General features: G+C 32.6%; 1 protein-coding gene across 13 annotated transcripts in view; it reads right to left on the reverse strand.

Moving 5' to 3' along the window:
- Positions 1 to 20,588, reverse strand: part of LOC139482654 (TNF receptor-associated factor 6-like) — a 51,879-nt gene continuing 31,291 nt past the window's right edge. For 8 of the 13 annotated variants that reach the window (XM_071266643.1, XM_071266639.1, XM_071266642.1 and 5 more), the window contains 3 exons: positions 16,836 to 16,910; positions 10,099 to 10,176; positions 1 to 1,169 (listed from right to left, as the gene is read on the reverse strand). In XM_071266643.1, coding sequence (XP_071122744.1) covers positions 81 to 1,169; positions 10,099 to 10,176; positions 16,836 to 16,910 — 1,242 coding nt within the window. In that variant the 3' untranslated portion in view covers positions 1 to 80. The remainder of the gene's footprint in view (positions 1,170 to 10,098; positions 10,177 to 16,835; positions 16,911 to 20,588) is intronic. The other 5 variants (XM_071266651.1, XM_071266648.1, XM_071266650.1 and 2 more) reach the window with 1 other exon arrangement.

The following is a 20,588-nucleotide window of genomic DNA, read 5'->3' on the forward strand; positions in this document are numbered from 1 at the left end:
TTTACGCTAGTGTACCTCTTTATATAAACATCAATGATCTTTAATTTATTTAAAAATATACTAAAACCACACTATATATACTATCCATTTGGCAAAATACATGCTTTGATTATCAATGTATCATTCCTAACATATGTAGAATTATCCAGAATTCCAATCGGCAAAAATTCCATATACCCAAAGCCTTTATGATTGCGAGGTGTATTTGGTCTTTGAAATGCAGCTAAATTTGGTTTAGAGATTAAAGTTTCAACAACATGATGCCGTAATTCACATACAGGATTTTGATCAATAACGGTCAATATTATTCTGCCATTAAAAGGCCAGTCTAAAATGTCATCATAATCTCCCTGCATAAAATGAATAAAAATAGAAAGATGAGTTCCTCGCGCAGAATCTACACCATTTAAATTGGCTCTTATACATAACTTGTACCCATAGAAATGAGAATAAAATGGTGGACTGTGAATTGCTGTTGTATCACCAATTTCCGCTTCTCTTCTGTATTTGCGATAATTTCTTATTTTCCAAACATAAGTTCCATTGCAAGTCCTTCCTTCAAATTCATTAATAGTACTTTCTAACATTTTAAGCCTTTTATTTAAATCCTTGACAATTTTTTCATGATTATCATTTCTACCACGAATTTCATCGATTTGATGTTCGTGTCTAGCTAAACTTTCGTCCTGTGTAACATTCTGATCTTTCAGAGACTTTAATTCATATCCTTGTTGGACAGAGACATAAGCCCCACCTTCTACATCCTTATTGGATTGCTGAGAAGAATAACTTATACTTGGAGCAACTTGTGTTTGCTCACTTATATTCCTCTCTATCAGACCATGACTATGGCTACCAGTGACAGGTTCTGGGAAACCTTCAACAGAGGAGACATTAGAATCAGGTGAATAAGGAACTGGAGTAGGGTTTGATAAGACATTCATTCCTTGCTGTACACCTATACGTAAAGATTCTAGTAAGTTTGTGATTGATTGTTCCGATGACGTGACTGGTAAACTGTGTGATTGTGGGACAGCAGGAAAATGTTGTAATGCTCCAGGGGCTATATTTTGTACAGCTGAGCTCAGCTGCATTAAAATGTTGAACATCAAGTTCATATGCTGTTGTATGGATTCTTGTAAATGTTGTGACATTTCACATCTCTCCAGCTAAAAAAGAAGAAAATAACATTCAATAATCATTTTATTTTTCGTTTTCAAATGGTTATAACATTTTATTAAAATAAAGTATGTTAATAAAGGTTTTGATTTTGTAAATAATGCCCGTATTTTTAACGACCATTCATTCTGTTAAAGAACAAATTCCTGATATTTTGATAATACTTAACTCCCTCTTATTTGTTATATTTTCAAGAAATCTACTTGGAAATATGTGTTTAATTATAGCCAATTGTGTAAAGGTGTAAATATCAGTGAAAATATACCTATGTCATGTAATTGCAGTAATTCTGAATACACATATGGCCCCATTTCCCATGTCATAACAGGAGACATTAACATCGGTTGTGACCGAGAGTTAAAATCATTCCTCAGTTAAAGGACCTAAATATCGTCCCCCGTCAATTATTAATTGGAACTGAGTGTCGTAATATCATCCACAACTCACTCAGTAATTACTGTTTGAAATGGGTAAAACTGGAAAAAACAGACAAAAATCTTTGGACTCTTTTTTTTAATTCAGCAATTAAGATACAACAATGTAGTTGATATTCGTATACAACATTTTAAAGAACATTGAACTCTTAACAACAACCATAAAAACCCTATTTCGCGTATCAAACATAAACTAAAAGAACCAAACAAGGAATTTGTTTTTGTCTCAGCTGATAAAGCTGGTAATAATATCATTATTGTTTGACATAAATTTTATATTGAGGTTCTGCAAAAGGAAATCACGAATTCACCAATATTCCAACTGACTTCATTTTCAGAAAACAACGTCTGTAACAAACACAAACTTTTAGCTACTTCTTTACAAGCAGAACCAAAAACAATGAAAGTCCCAACTATTTACTGGCTTTCAAAGCTACACAAACAACCTTACAAATGTAGATTTATTTTATCTTCAAGCCATTGTTCCACTACTAAATTGTCTATTCTACTTACTAGTACACTTGGAACAATAAAAAACCTTCTGGAGTGTCAAAAACTTGTTGGAAGTACTTGATAAATTGAAAGCATATATTGGTGATTTTGAATCTGTTTAAGGTTTTGATTTTTCTACCCTATATACCACTTTGCCTCATATTCTTATTAAGAAAAAATTCACAACCCTAATTAACCGGGCATTTAAAAATTCAGAATGCGATTACATATGTTCAAACTCTTTTAGGTCATTTTTTAGTAGCAATAAACAAAAGAACTATGTTAATTGGACATGTTTTGATACTATATTTGTGCTTGAATTTTTCCTTGATAACATTTTTGTTCGCTTTGGAGTTTCTGTATATCGTCAAGTTATTGGAATTCCAATGGGGACTAACTGTGCACCACTTATTGCGGACCTGTTTTTGTATTGTTATGAGTTACAATTTATGACTAAAACTAGCAAAGACCCATCGAAACAACATTTGATACAGAAGTTTAACAATACTTTTAGATATTTGGATGATATATTGGCTCTCAATAATGACGACTTCAGTATGTATACTAAAGAAATTTATCCTGTTGAATTTACTTTAAATAAAGCTAATACTAATCATGACCACTGCTCTTTCCTCGATCTTGATATCTATATCATTAATGGGAAGCTAAATACAAAAATTTATAATAAAAGAGATGATTTTTCATTTCCTATCATTAATTATCCATTTTTAGATGGTGACTTTCCCTTGTCACCGTCTATTGGTGTTTATATATCTCAACTTGTACAATTCGCTTGTGTATGTAACAACTTATTAGATTTTAGCGAGAGAAATTTATGTATTACCGAAAAATTATTACACCAGGGTTTTTGTTATCACAAGCTTGTCAAAACATTTACTAAATTTTATCATCCATATAAGGAAATAATTCCTAAATATAACTCAACATGCAGACATCTTATACGTTCAGGTTTTTCACATCCAATCTTTTATGGTAATATTCTTTACAAAGCACAACCAGATGCCCTGCATGACGCAGCTTTATACGACCGCAGAGTTCAAACCCTGAACATTGGAGCAAGTATGGACACAACATTCAAGCTTGATACAGCTCTGAATTTGGATTGTGATTAAATAGTTGACACAGCACAGGTTTCTGACACATAATGAATGTGGTCTAAGAACTTAAACTTAAAAACTAAATTTTAAATTGGACATTACCTATGATGGTCCAATATCCAAAATCTAAATACATGGTTAGATTCAGCATATCAAAGAATCCCAAGAATTCAATTTTTGATGAAATCAAATAAAGTTCAATTTTGGACCCTTTAGACCTCAATGTGATCCAATCTGATAACCGGGCCCAAACATCAAAAATTTAAATACATGGTTAGATTAACCATATATATCAAAGAACCCCATTTATACAATTATTGTCGAAATCAAACAAAGTTTCATTTTGGACTGCAATTTGGACCCACTTGAAAACTGGGCCTATAATCAAAAATCTAAATACAAGTTTAGATTCAGCATATCAAAGAAACCCAAGGATTCAATTTTTGTTGATATCAAACAAAATTTAATTTTGGACCACAATTTGGACCAACTTGAAAACTGGGCCCATAATAAAAATTATAAGTACATGTTTAGATTCAGCATATCAAAGAACCCCAAGGACTCAATTTTTGTTGAAATCAAAAAAAGTTTAATTTTGGACCAGGATTTGGACCAACTTGAAAACTGGGCCCATAATAAAAATATAAGTACATGTTTAGATTCAGCATATCAAAAATCAAACTTAGTTTAATTTTGGACCCTTTGGACCTTACTGTAGACCCATTTGAAAATGGGACCAAAAATTAGGAATCTACATACACAGTTAGATTCGGCATATCAAAGAACACCAAATTCAAACAAATAAAATTGAAAATGGAAATGGGGAATGTGTCAAAGAGACAACAACCCGACCAAATAAAAAACAACAGCAGAGGGTCACCAACAGGTCTTCAATGTAGCGAGAAATTCCCGCACCCGGAGGCGTCCTTCAGCTGGCCCCTAAACAAATATATACTAGTCCAGTGATAATGAACGCCATACTAATTTCCAAATTGTACACAAGAAACTAAAATTAAAATAATACAAGACTAACAAAGGCCAGAGGCTAAATTTTGGACCCTTTGGGCCCCTTATTCCTAAACTGTTGGGACCAATACTCCCAAAATCAATACCAACCTTCCTTTTATGGTCATAAACCTTGTGTTTAAATTTCATAGATTTCTATTTACTTATACTTAAGTTATGGTGCGAAAACCAAGAAAAATGCTTATTTGGACCCCTTTTTGGCCCCTAATTAACTGTTAGAACAAAAACTCCCAAAATCAATCCCAACCTTCTTTTGTGTCTTAAACCTTGTGTTTAAATTTCATTGATTTCTATTTACTTATACTAAAGTTATTGTGCGAAAACCAAGAATTATGCTTATTTGGGCCCTTTTTTGGCCCCTCATTCCTAAACTGTTGGGACCAAAACTCCCAAAATCAATCCCATCCTTCCTTTAGTGGTCATAAACCTTGTGTCAAAATTTCATAGATTTCTATTTACTTCAACTAAAGTTATAGTGCGAAAACCCAGAAAATGCTTATTTGTGCCCTTTTTTGCCCCTTATTCCCAAACTGTTGGGACCAAAACTTCCAAAATCAATCCCAACATTCCTTCTATGATCATAAACCTTGTGTTTAAATTTCAAAGATTTCTATTCACTTATACTAAAGTTATAGTGCGAAAACCAAAAGTCTTCGGCCGCCGCCGCTGCCGACTTCGATGACGACGAAGCCAACGTGATATCAATATACAACCCAAAAAATGAAGCGGTCGTATAAAAATGTCAGTATTCACCTCAAAAGCTTACAAAACCTTTAAACAGACTTATTAAGAAGGGATATAGTTACAATACTGTTGTCAGGTCATTAAAGATTGCATATTTTGGCTTTAATATTGATTCACTTATAGGGTCTTTGCACACGAATTAAACACATTTATTTAAAAAGAGTTGTTGGCATGACACAGGTTATGTTCTTCTCATATATTTTATGATAGTATGATACTAAACTCCTAACGGGAGGGATTGTGCCTGATATTCATATGATGAAGACATAATCTTTCAATCATTTTAATTGAGGTCTGGAGCTGGCATGTCAGTTAACTGCTAGTAGTCTGTTGTTATTTATGTATTATTGTCATTTTGTTTCTTTTCTTTTGTTACATCTTCTGACATCAGACTTGGACTTCTCTTGAACTGAATTTTAATGTGCGTATTGTTATGCTTTTACTTTTCTACATTGGATAGAGATCTTATAAATATGTTTAACCCCGCCACAATTTTGCGCCTGTCCCAAGTTAGGTGCCTCTGGCCTTTGTTAGTCTACTTGTATGATTTTTAATTTAAGTTTCTTGTGTATAATTCGGAGTTTAGTATGACGTCCATTATCAGTGAAATAGTATACATATTTTTAAGGGACCAGCTGAAGGACGCTTCCGGGTGCGGGATTTTCTTGCTACATTGAAGACCCATTGGTAGCCTTTGGCTGTTGTCTGCTCTATGGTTGGGTTGTTGTTGCTTTGACACATTCCCCATTTCCTTTCTCAATTTTATAATCAATCTTATTTCTTAAGATAGTAGCTGAAAGTCAAAATATGAAAAAAGTCAATGGGTATTTTTAACCCTTATTTTATTTTTACTATAAATTTGGGGAAAATTGTGTACAATTAAATCTGGTTTACCCAACCATATATGTGCCTGTACCAAGTCAGTCTATCTGGACCATATCTTGTTTGTTATTATTTGATATTGTTTGTGTGTCTTCACAGGAGTCTAGTGTAGGTATGGTCGTTTACTTTTCTACATTGGTTAGAGGTATAGGGGGAGGGTTGAGATCTCACAAACATGTTTAACCCCGCCGCATTTTTGCGCCTGTCCCAAGTCATGAGCCTCTGACCTTTGTTAGTCTTGTATTATTTTAATTTTAGTTTCTTGTGTACAATTTGATATTTGTATGGTGTCATCATCACTGGACTAGTATATATTTGTTTAGGGGCCAGCTGAAGGACGCCTCCGGATGCGGGAATTTCTCGCTACATTGAAGACCTGTTGGTGACCTTCTGCTGTTGTTTTTTATTTGGTCGGGTTGTTGTCTCTTTGACACAGTCCCCATTTCCATTCTCAATTTTATCTTGTATGTTCACTTGTTATGTTATAACTTATATGACTTTTGATTGAGTTAAGCCATTTCAATTGATGATTTATAGTGTATAATTGTATCAATAAATTTATTGACACAATTATTATAACATGTATAAAGAGAATGTTCCCTATTGAAATTTTGAAAAACAAGGGTTTATAGTGTGTCATTCTGATGTTACACTATTGTTTCAGGTAAGGGTGAAAACTGATACCTATTGAAGTGCTGCATTTGTTTGTACAAAATGTACCTGTCCTAAGTCAGGAACCAGATAATCAACGGTTGTTGTATGTTGATGTGGTTCATAAGTGTTTCTGTTTTTTTATATTGTTTAGACCATTAATTTTCCTGTTTTTATATTGTTTAGACCATTAATTTTCCTGTTTTTATATTGTTTAGACCATTAATTTTCCTGTTTGAATGGTTTCATACTAATTATTTTAGGGCCTTTTATTGCTTGCTGTTAGGTGTGAGTAAGGCTCTGTTTTGAAGACCGTACTTTGATCTATATTGATTTACTTTTACAATTGTGACTTGAATAGAGAGTTGTCTCACTGGCACTTATACCATAACTTACATAAACAAAATGCAGGTTAATAAAAAATATTAGAGATCAGTAGCTATTTTCTGTGGATGATACTTTTGCATTGTATTAACTGCGTTACCTGAAGTCCATTTATGTATTTTATTTTTGTTTCCCCGGTGTTAACTGGTTAACAAATTTAGATTATTTTCATTGGCTGATTTGACAATTACAGTTCAAGAGTTATAATCCTGTGTAATAAATGTCATAATTAACTTTGGGTTAACATAAGGTCATCAACCATAAATCAAAGTTTAGGTTATGCTAAGTTTTTTTTTATATCTGATTTGATATTCAATATTCAAAAATTAATTATATAAAGCTAAAAATAAATGAAAACTGCAATGCATTGCAAATGTTCTGTAACGAGTCCATTTTTAAACAGTATGTGTACCTTAATACAAAATTCTGCTGTGATCATAAAAATACCATCCTCATGCATATAAACTGAAATATTTTTAACATGCAAATATATTTTTTTTTCAAACTTTTCAAAGATACTTGCATATAAAACACCAAATAAATGTTGGCACGTAACATAAATAGTTAACTTCCACTGACCCTTATTTTGTCTAAAAAATTCCCATTGCCATCAAAAAGTATCCTCAGAAAACTTTTTTTTCTTTTTTTTGTATTAAAATGCAAACAGTATTCAAGTACGCAACCACTGAAACAATGGAATGCGATGCAAAAATAAAAATGTTCAAATAAAAGCACTTTATAAAAACATCCCTTTATATTTTCGAACTGCATTAAAATCTGTAGCATTAATGTATCATTTTGTAACATGTGTAATGCATTTTTTGTTTTTTTATTATACACCAGATCAAAATTAACTAAGAGTTTAAAATTTCAAAATAAAATTCAACTTACAGCTTAATTAGTGTTGTAATATATCACGATAAACAATGCCAATTAGAAATTGATAGAGTCGTAAGGGTAATCCATTCAATATTCTATTAACTTCCTGAATTAAAGTGATTGGACCTTTACAACAAACAATAATAAATGTTATTTATGTCAAATTCAAAGGTCTTTTAAAAGTTAACAGAACATGAGATCTGACAAAGTTAACAGTTATAATACCATGAGATCTGACATAAAAAACAGATCATTGTTACAAGACCATGAGATCTGACAAAACACCAACAAAAAAAACACATCATTGTTACAAGGCCATGAGATCTGACAATAAATTAAAAAAAAAACTTATCATTGTTACAAGACCATGAGATCTGACAAAAAAAAATCCAGATCACTGTTACAAGACCATGAGATGTGACAAAATAAAAAAACAACAGATCATTGTTACAAGACCATGAGATCTGACCAAAAAAAAACCAGATCATTGTTACAAGAACATGAGATCTGACAATAAACCCCCAAAAAACAGACTATTGTGTCAACATCATGAGATTTGTCAATGTTAACAGATCATGAAATCTGGGTCATTCTATCTATCTTTTGCTTTTAAGATGTTTAAAATATTTTATTTTCTGGCTAATTCATTGAGATATATATATTTTTCAGTATTGTATCATGCCATATAATGAATCAAATTATGAAAACAAAAAGCACATTACAAATTGTTATTTTATCAAACTCAAACAGTCTTGAACTAATTAAAATAAAACTGTTTTCCCTATCTTTAAAAATTGTACTTCAAAATATTAAAGCATAAAATATAGGCTTTAGTCGTGCATGAGCAGTCATAGCCTTTGAACATCCTCATAATTTCTGCAAGTTTTAGAAAAACCTTAATCATAATATATATAGCCAACTCAAAGTTACCATGCAGTTAATTTTTCAAGCATTGATGCAAGGACAGAAATGTACTTTTCCATTGATTTAATGACTAATGAAATTACTTTTAAGTGATAAAACCTTGTTTCTGGGTTCCTGCATCAATTACTTAATTTCACAGTTTGATCAAAACAATGAACATTAGTACACAATCGGGATATACGCTAGGAAGACTCCAAATTATAATGTGATCAAGATGGGACATAAGGATGACAGCATAACGAGAAGTATTTTACTTCCTTGTTGGTTTGATATATATCATCTCTGGAATCAGCTGTGATAAAATTAAAAAAACACAACCTGCTGTCAATTTACTTACAGTGAAAAATAAATCTGCTTATTTTCCAGTTATTGACAATTTCAACATACTAAAACCTAAAAATTTGTATTACCTAACAAAAATCTTTTTTATAACTGGCTAAATATTTAATAAATTTTTTTTATCAATTTTTCTTTAATTTTGTATTGATCTTTTTGTGTGATTATTTTCCATCTCAATTGACTCAGCTGATAACAGTTATTTAAACTGAGTAGAGTGAGAACATAATGACATGATATAAGTCAACATCAAATATAAGTCAACATCATTGATGTTGCCTAGGAAAATAAGAGATTAACAGATTATCAATGGTATCTAATCTTGAAAAAAATTGTCAGCTCCTTCTTATCTCTCTTAGTGCTCTTCAGTGAGAGTTTAGCCAAGAACCTCCCTCTATTTTTTGTATCCATATATATTATGTAAATATACTTATAGTCACATTAATAATGATGAGAACCCATTCATAGTTTTTACTGTTACAGCACTGTCCCAGGTTAGGGGAAGGTTTGGATCCCGTTAACATGTTTAACCCCGCAACATTCTGTATGTATGTGTGCCTGTTCCAAGTCAGGAGCCTGTACTTCAGTGGTTGTCTTTTGTTAGTGTTACATATTGGTTTTTCCTTCATTTTTTTTTATAAATTAGGCCATTTGTTTTCTCTTTTGAATAGTTTTACATTGTCATGTCAGGCCTCTTATAGCTGACCATGTGGTATAGGCTTTGCTCATTGTTGAAGCATGTTTGTTGACCTATGGTTGTTGATTTCAGTGTCATTTGGTCTCTTGTGGAGATTTGTCTAATTGGCAAACATACCACATCTTCTTTTTTATAGTTCAGTGATAATGAATGTCTCACATATAGCTAGGTTACAAAACATACAACTGAACTAAAATTGTACAAGACTAACAAAGGCCAGAGGGACAGGTGCAAAAATGTGTTGGGGTTAAACATTTCATGTGAGATTTCAACCCTCCTCCTTTACCTCTAACCAATATAGAATGAAGAAACACACAGCAATACACACAGTAAAACTCTGTTTATAACTTACCCTTGTGGTGCAACCCATGGGTTGATACTGACAGGGAACTATTACTCTCTGACAGTCAAATTCTTCATGGCTATTTATCTGTAATAGAATTAATTCAAATAATTAACTCAAGTTAATTTTAAAAAAGGTATATATTATTCTTGAAAGTATTGACAGGGTCCACTGAACCATGGAAATGATGTCAAAACATGTAAGACAGCCATTTACATCTTAGTATCTGAACTAGAGTTCACTACATAATTTTAACCTTTATAAAAATAAGATGTGGTATGAGTGCCAATGAGACAACTCTCCATCCAAGTCACAATACATTTAAAGTTAATAATTATAGGTCATAGTATGGTCTACAACAAGGAACCTTGGCTCACACTTAACAGCAAACTATATAAAAAAGGGCCCAAAATGACACATGTAAAACAATGAAACAGGGGATTTAAGTCTGTTTATGCATGAAATGAGGTTGGGGTCAGGTGAGCCAACCTGATGGACACGAAGACGCTACAAGGAACCAATATATCAAAAAGAGTTATCCTGTTTCTCCTAAGTGAGTATTTGGTTTGACAAAAAAACTCAACCAAGCAGTCACTTCACCATTACAATGAAGTCAAGGACAATGGACATATGACAGACAGAGAAACTTATTATCATAAGGTGTCTGTATTAATTATAAGTAGTCAAAATGCATCCAGATCTTCTATCTTCTGAAGTAAAAGGCATTATACACATAGCTTATGCTGTCAAGAAAAGTTTGCTAAAAAACATATCAAAGCACAAGTGGCTTTTACCAAAACTAAGTCCTGTAACTTGAGTGGGCGGGGTCTCAGGGTTTAACTTCCTTTTTTTTTGTGACAATCATTGCAATTCTTAAGAAAATACTACCACCCTCAATTAATCAATTTGAATGCCCCACCTCTCCCCATGCATTAAAATCTGGAACAGCCATAAGCATTGATAAGTATTTCAATGAGAAATTATTTCCAAAAAAATGAAAAAGATTTTTTTATTGATAAGAAACAAACTACCTACCTGTATTTAGAATATTTTCATTTTAATCAAATTGTTCAAATATTTACATTAAATGCACATTTTGCTTTCAGCGATCATATATCAAGAAAGCACACCTTTCAATTTAGTTTTATATGACTCGTATTTCTAACATATAGTAGGAAGATCAAATTTAGGTACTTCTTTGTATATTAAAAATTCAGGAAGTGTTTTTACGATTTAAACACTTATCAACAAGGTATTATATTACAGTTTGATTCACATTATTTGAATAGACTTTAATGGTCATTAAAAATTTAATTGGTTGTTAAAATTGTGAGAGATGTTAGGTTGTGATATGACCTATAAAAGAATGCACTTTTGTATGTTAACTTATTATTACAATTTGTCAATATGATATATAAGACTGTCCTGTGTGTCGTTGTTTTATTCATATATATATATATATAACTCCAAGCATAGACTTGCTACCATTCCCGTTCTATTATTTCTCTCTTACTAATTTATATGTTTACTGATAAGTGCCAGCCTACTGATTGCCCTTGGAGAAAGCCTTCCTCCTGCAGATGTCACTATAATTGTAATCTCCTAGTTATAGCAGTAAAATTATTAAAGGGGCAAAATTGAAAAAAAAAGAGAACAAAAAACATAATTAGGAATGGACATGTAGCAAGTCTACTCCAAGCAAGTCATATCAAATGAATATTTGGAGATAATATTGGATTGAATAAATGTAGATATATGATGCTGTTAATTCATTATTATTCTCTGGAAACTCATTTTTGTGGGTTTTATTGGTACAGTTGAATCACAAATTTAAATGTTTCATAAAAGACAAATTTCTATAATGCTGAGTCTAGACTAGTCTAGACTAGGCAGAACCACGAAAAAACACACATCAAGGAAAATGCAAGATTTCCATAATCAAGGAAAACTAGTACCCATTAACATAAATAAATCAATCCCTAACTCAAAAGGAGATGTATATATGTAGGACTCAGAACCACAATGGTACTCAGAACTGCGATGGTCACGCTAAAGTGTGATGGTCCACACTGAAGTGTGTTGGTTTACACGCTGAAGTGTGATGGTGACATTATGACACTAACTTGTTGATAACTACACTGGTGAGCAATGGTGGTTAAGCTGAAGTGTGATGGCGGTTACACTGAAGTGTGATGTTCTAGCTGTCTGTGATGTAGAGAAAACAAGAATGTGTCCACAGTACACGGATGCCCCACTCACACTATCATTTTCTATGTTTAAAGGACTGTGAAATTGGAATAAATTCTCTAATTTGGCATTAAAATTAGAATGATCTTATCAAAGGGAACATGTATACTAAGTTTCAAGTTGATTGGACTTCTACTTTATCAAAAACTACCTTGACCAAAAACTTTAACCTGAAATTTGCACTATCATTTTCTATGTTCAGTGAACCGTAAAATTGGGGTCAAAACTCTAATTTGGCATTTAAATTAGAAAGATCATATCATAGGGCACATGTATACTAAGTTTCAAGTTGATTGGACTTCAACTTCATCAAAAACTACCTTGACCAAAAACTTTAACCTGAAGCCAAAAACTTTAACCTGAAATTTGCACTATCATTTTCTATGTTTCAGTGAACCGTAAAATTGGGTTCAAAACTCTAATTTGGCATTTAAATTAGAAAGATCATATCATAGGGCACATGTATACTAAGTTTCAAGTTGATTGGACTTCAACTTCATCAAAAACTACCTTGACCAAAAACTTTAACCTGAAATTTGCACTATCATTTTCTATGTTCAGTGAACCGTAAAATTGGGGTCAAAACTCTAATTTGGCATTTAAATTAGAAAGATCATATCATAGGGCACATGTATACTAAGTTTCAAGTTGATTGGACTTCAACTTCATCAAAAACTACCTTGACCAAAAACTTTAACCTGAAGCCAAAAACTTTAACCTGAAATTTGCACTATCATTTTCTATGTTCAGTGAACCGTAAAATTGGGGTCAAAACTCTAATTTGGCATTTAAATTAGAAAGATCATATCATAGGGCACATGTATACTAAGTTTCAAGTTGATTGGACTTCAACTTCATCAAAAACTACCTTGACCAAAAACTTTAACCTGAAGCCAAAAACTTTAACCTGAAGCGGGACAGACGGACGAACGGACGAACGAACGGACGAACGAACAGACGGACGAACGGACGCACAGACCAGAAAACATAATGCCCATAAATGGGGCATAAAAATAAAATGTATATGTTTAGAAATCTGTTCTAGTTCATATAAGGAAGAGGAGCTGGATAATTGTTGATGGTACAGCAACACAAATGTAATGATTATATCAATGAAACATTCTTCTTTTTTTATGCCCCACCTATGATAGTAGAGGGGCATTAAGTTTTCTGGTCTGTGCCTCCGTTTGTCCGTCCGGTTAAAGTTTTTGGTCGAGGTAGTTTTTGATGAAGCTGAAGTCCAATCAACTTGAAACTTAATACACATGTTCCCTCCCCATGATATGATCTTTCTAATTTTAACGCCAAATTATAGTTTTGACCCCAATTTCATGGTCCACTGAACATAGAAAATGATAGTGCAAAGTTCAGGTTAAAGTTTTTTGGTCAAGGTAGTTTTTGATGAAGTTAAAGTTACATCAACTTGAAACTTAGTACACATGTTCCCTATGATATGATCTTTCTAATTTTAATTCCAAATTAAAGTTTTGACCCCAATTTCATGGTCCACTGAACATAGAAAATGATAGTGGGAGTGGGGCATCCGTGTACTATGGACACATTCTTGTTCTGCATCAGTTAAATTGGTGTTGGTTAAAAGTCACTGTTTTTATGCCCCACCTACGATAGTAGAACGGCATTATGTTTTCTGGTCTGTGCGTCCGTTCATCCATTCATTTGTTCGTCTGTCTAGTTTCAGGTTAAAGTTTTTGGTCGAGTTAGTTTTTGATGAAGTTGAAGTTCAATCAACCTGAAACTTAGTATTTATGTTCCTTATGATATAATCTTTCTAATTTTAATGTCAAATTAAGGTTCTGACCCCAATTTCACGGTCCACTGAACATAGAAAATGATAGTGTGAGTGGGGCATCTGTGTACTGGGGACACATTTTTGTTTGCAATATTTTATGACTAAATATGTGCATATTCAACAAAGAGAACTCGCTAAGGGAAGACATCAAAAGTTCAATGTAGGATAAAAAACTTAATTCAAATAGTTTTTTTACTATGGCCAGGGGCATAAAAAAGCAAAAACTTAGTAAAATTATTGTCAAAGGACAATAACACTAATAGAGTCAACTCAAAATTTCAACCATGCTTTATAATTTATTTGTACAGGTCACCAAACGGTCTTGAATGATGAACAAATTCCTTTCTGTTTGATAAACCTGAGAATTATTGTCTACAAGGTACATTTAATCCTGCTTATAAACACCATACCTTCCCATTGCCTTCATAAAATTCATCCAAGGATCACTGCTGTATACACACTTTTGACACATCTCTAGAGATGAGTATGCTACAACAAGACCTTCTTGTCAGTTCCCAAAATGATGGGCTTATTAGAGATCAACTTGTCAGTTCCCAAATAATTGGCTAATTATAGATCAACATAACAGTTCCCAAATAGTGGGCTAATTTGTCAGTTCCAATAATAATGGGCTAATTATAGATCAACTTGTCAGTTCCCAAATGATGGGCTTATTATAGATCAACTTGTCAGTTCCCAAATGATTGGCTAATTATAGATCAACTTGTCAATTCCCAAATGATGGGCTAATTTTAGATCAAATTGTCAGTTCCCAAAAGGTGGGCTAATTAAAGATCACCTTGTCAGTTCCCAAATGATGGGCTAATTATAGATCAAATTGTCAGTTCCCAAAAGGTGGGCTAATTATAGATCAACTTGTCAGTTCCCAAAAGGTGGGTTTATCAAAGATCAACTTTTCAGTTCCAAAAATAATGGGCTAATTATAGATAAACTTGTCAGTTCATAAATAATGGGCTAATCAAAGATCAACTTGTCAGTTCCTAAATAATGAGCTCATTAAAGATCAATTTGTCAGTTCCCAAATGATGGGCTAATTTAAAAATCAACTTGTCAGTTCCCAAAAAGTGGGCTAATTAAAGATCAACTTGTCAGTTCCAAAAATAATGGGCTAATTATAGATAAACTTGTCAGTTCATAAATAATGGGCTAATTAAAGATCAACTTGTCAGTTCCTAAATAATGGGCTAATTATAAATCAACTTGTCAGTTCCAAATAATGGACTAATTAAAGATCAACTTGTCAGTTTCTAAATAATGGGCTAATTATAGATCAACTTGTCAGTTCCTAAATAATGTGCTAATTAAAGATCAACTTGTCAGTTGTCAAATAATGTGCTTATTATAGATCAACTTTAATTCCCAAATAATGGGTTAATTAAGATCAACTTGTCAGTTCTCAAAAAATGGGCTAGTTATAGATCAACTTGTCAGTTCCCAAATAATGGGCTAATTAAAGATCAACTTGTCAGTTCCCAAATTAATGGGCTAATTAAAGATCAACTTGATAGTTCCCAAATAATGTGCTAATTAAAGATCAACTTGTCAGTTCCCAAAATGATGTGCTCATTAAAGATCAACTTGTCAGTTCCCAAATAATCGGCTAATCAAAGATCAAATTGTCAGTTCCTAAATAATGGGCTAATTATAGATCAACTTGTCAGTTCCCAAATAATGTGCTAATTAAAGACCATCTTCTCAGTTTCCAAAAAAATGTGCTAATTATAGATCAACTTGTCAGTTCCCAAATAATGTGCTAATTATAGATCAACTTGTCAGTTCTCAAATAATGTGCTTATTATAGATCAACTTGCCAGTTCCCAAATAATGGGTAGTCAGTTCTCAAATAATGCACTTATTATAGATCAACTTGTCAGTTCCAAAAGAATGGGCTAATTATAGATAAACTTGTCAGTTCCCAAATAATTGGCTTATTATAGATCAACTTAAATTCAAAAATAATTGGCTAATTAAAAATCAACTTGTCAGTTCTTAAAAAATGGGCTAGTTATAGATCAACTGGTCAGTTCCAAAATGATTGGCTTATTATAGATCAACTTGTCAGTTCCAAAATAATGGGCTAATTAAAGATCAATTTGTCAGTTCCCAAATGATGGGCTAATTTAAAAAGCAACTTGTCAGTTCCCAAAAAGTGGGCTAATTAAAGATCAACTTGTCAGTTCCAAAAATAATGGGCTAATTATAGATAAACTTGTCAGTTCATAAATAATGGGCTAATTAAAGATCAACTTGTCAGTTTCTAAATAATGGGCTAATTATAAATCAACTTGTCAGTTCCCAAATAATGTTCAAATTTAAAACCATCTTCTCAGTTCCCAAATAATGGGCAAATTATAGATCAACTTGTCAGTTCCCAAATAATGGGCTTATTACAGATCAACTTGTCAGTACCCAAATAATGTGCCAATTATAGACCAACTTGCCATTTTTTTTAAATGGGCTAGCTATAGATCAACTTGTCAGTTTCCAAATGATGGGCTTATGATAGATCAACTTGTCAGTTCCCAAATAATGGGCTAATTAGGAATCAACTTGTCAGTTCCCAAATGATGGGCTAATTATAGATCAACTTGTTAGTTCCCAAATAATTGGCTAATTATAGATCAACTTGTCAGTACCCAAATAAATGACTAATTATAGATCAACTTGCCTGATTTCTCAAAAGTTCAATCTGGCAGTATTGACATACAACTGTCACCATAGGACACTCTTTATGCAGGTGTTCCTAAAAAGTCAAAAACAAAAACTCATTAGAAAACTAAAAAGTATTGGGTGAAAAGTCTGTATATCTTTCAACTCTCAAAAATTCAATTGAACCTTCATGCTACCAGTCAAAATCATCCTTATATTTTTTTGTCGGCTGATATTTATGCTGGATACTGCAACATTCTTAATATTTTCATGGCAGTTAGTTAAACAAATATATACAGGTAAGCCTTCAACCCTTTGTTAAAAAATAATAAATATTAAATAAAAGAAGATTGAGTCCACATGATAATAAAATAAACAGCTGGGCAATGAGAGCATGATACGCACATCATGTTTTCAAAGAATAAAGTTCAATAACGTCATATCAGAAACTTACGAATATCCAAAGGAAGGTTATCTTAATAGATATAAATCAGTCACCAAAGTTTAATAAAAACTGATCAAAGCACTTTGAGGATATTGTTGAAAACTTGAAAATTGACCCTTTTTTATGAATAAAATCCCACAACTTGAAAATATCAAATTTAAAATTTATAAAAATCAAATGAGAGCTTACAATAACTAGAGGCTCTTAAGAGCCTGTGTCACCCACCTTTGTCTATGTGCATTTTAAACAAAGGACACGCATGTATTCACGACAAAATTGTGTTTTAGTGATGGTGATGTGTTTGAAGTTCTTGCTTTACTGAACATTCTTGCTGCTTACAATTATCTCTATCTAAAATGAACTTGGCCCATTTGTAACAGAATTTATGAAAATTGTTAAAACCAGATGCTCCGCAGGGCGTAGCTTTATACGACCGCAGAGGTTGAACCCTGAACGGTTGGGGCAAGTATGGACACAACATTCAAGCTGGATTCAGCTCTAAATTTGGATTGTGATTAAATAGTTGACACAGCATAGGTTTCTGACACAGAATGAATGTGTTCTAATGAACTTAAAATTTTTGTTTTCTCTTAGAGCAATTCACTATGCTGTTGAATATTAATCCTCTCAAAACAAGAATGTGTCCTCAGTACACGAATGCCCCACTCGCACTATCATTTTCCATCTTCAGTGGACCGTGAAATTGGGGTAAAAACTCTAATTTGGCATTAAAATTAGAAAGATCATATCATAGGGGACATGTGTACTAAGTTTGAAGTCGATTGGACTTAAACTTCATCAAAAACTACCTTGACCAAAAACTTTAACCTGAAGCGGGACAGACGGACGGACGAACGGACGGACGAAAGAACGGACAGACGGATGGACGGACGCACAGACCAGAAAACATAATGCCCCTCTACTATCGTAGGTGGGGCATAAAAATGTTTGAAGAAATTTTCTTTTTTATTTATGAAATTTCAAATGAGAAAAATTGAACCCAATTTTTTTAATCACATCCCCCTTTCCCTTATTCCAAAACTAATCTCAATTAAAATTTCTAATGGAGTTTGCAACAATAACTACTCATTTAAATACATCATAAAATATTAAGATGTAAAAAAAACTGCTTGTTATCACTGAATGTTATTTATTATAATTTATCAGTTGGTAGTAAAAAGTGAATATACATTGTATATTGTATATAACAAAGATTTAAGTTGATTCTGGACAAAGAAAGATAACTCCAATTAAAAAAAAATCTTGCTATTGCACAATATTTTGCAATTAGATATTTCTTGCTTACTATTCTGGACAAAGAAAGATAACTCTAATTAAAAAAAAATTGCTATTTCACAATATTGTGCAATTAGATATTTCTTGCCATTGCGCAATACTGTGTAATTGAAAAGACTTGCTATTGCACAATACTTAATATAATAATTTTAGATCCTGATTTGGACCAACTTGAAAACTGGGCCCATAATAAAAAATCTAAGTACATTTTTGGATTCAGCATATCAAAGAACCCCAAGATTTCAATTTTTGTTGAAATCAGACTAAGTTTAATTTTGGACCCTTTGGACTTTAGTGTAGACCAATTTGAAAACAGGACCAAAAATGAAGAATCTACATACACAGTTAGATTTGGTATATCAAAGAACCCCATTTATTCAATTTTTGATGAAATCAAACAAAGTTTAATTTTGGACCCCGATTTGGACCAACTTGAAAACTGGGCCAATAATCAAGAATCTAAGTACATTTTTAGATTCAGCATATCAAAGAACCTAACTGATTCATTTTTTGTCAAAATTAAACTAAGTTTAATTTTGGACCCTTAGGACCTTAATGTAGACCAATTTGAAAACGGGACCAAAAGTTAAGAATCTACATACACAGTCATGACAGTTAGATTCGGCATATCAAAGAACCCCAATTATTCAATTTTGATGAAATCAAACAAAGTTTAATTTTGGACCCTTTGGGCCCCTTATTCTGTTGGGACCAAAACTCCCAAAATCAATACCAACCTTCCTTTTATGGTCATAAACTTTGTGTTTAAATTTCATAGATTTCTATTTACTTATACTAACGTTATGGTGCGAAAACCAAGAAAAATGCTTATTTGGGTCCCTTTTTGGCCCCTAATTCCTAAACTGTTGGGACCTAAACTCCCAAAATCAATACCAACCTTCCTTTTGTAGTCATTAACATTGTTTTTAAATTTCATTGATTTCTATTATCTTAAACTAAAGTTATTGTGCGAAAACCAAGAATAATGCTTATTTGGGCCCTTTTTTGGCCCCTAATTCCTAAACTGTTGAAACCTAAACTCCCAAAATCAATCCCAACCGTTCTTTTGTGGTCATAAACCTTGTGTCAAAATTTCATAGATTTCTATAAACTTAAACTAAAGTTATAGTGCGAAAACCAAGAAAATGCTTATTTGGGCCCTTTTTGGCCCCTAATTCCTAAAATGTTGGGACCAAAACTCCCAAAATCAATACCAACCTTCCTTTTGTGGTCATAAACCTTGTGTTAAAATTTCATAGATTTCCATTCACTTTTACTAAAGTTAGAGTGCGAAAACTAAAAGTATTCGGACGCCGGACGACGACGCAGACGACGACGACGCCAACGTGATAGCAATATACGACGAAAAATTTTTCAAATTTTGCAGTCGTATAAAAATGACTATAAAGGGCAATAACTTCTTAAGGGGTCAACTGACCATTTTGGTCATGTTGACTTATTTGAAGATCTTACTTTGCTGAACATTATTGCTGTTTACAGTTTATCTCTATCGATAACATATTCAAGATAATAGCCAAAAACGGTAAAATATCCTAAAACATTACCATTTCAGGGGCAGACTTGATGAACAATTTAACCCAGAATTAATTGCTCTAAATGCTTTGGTTTCAGAGTTTTAAGCCAAAATCTACATGTAACCTCTATGTTCTATTTTTAGCCATGACAGCCATCTTGGTTGGTTGGCCAGATCATGCCACACAATTTTTAAACTAGATACCCCAATAATGATAATGGCCAAGTTTGGTTAAATTTGGCACAGTAGTTTCAGAGAAGAAGATTTTTGTAAAATATAACAAAAATTTACGAAAAATTGGTAAAAAATTACTATAAAATGCATTAACTCCTTGAGGGGTCAACTGACCATTTTGGTCAAGCACACTTATTTGTAGATCTTACTTTGCTGAACATTATTGCTGTTGACAGTTTATCTATATCTATAATAGTATTCAAGATAATAACCATAAACATCAAAATTTCCGTAAAATTACCAATTCAGGGGCAGCAACCCAA

The sequence above is a fragment of the Mytilus edulis genome, chromosome 7 (genome assembly GCF_963676685.1).
Source record: "Mytilus edulis chromosome 7, xbMytEdul2.2, whole genome shotgun sequence".
Classification (NCBI taxonomy): domain Eukaryota; kingdom Metazoa; phylum Mollusca; class Bivalvia; order Mytilida; family Mytilidae; genus Mytilus; species Mytilus edulis.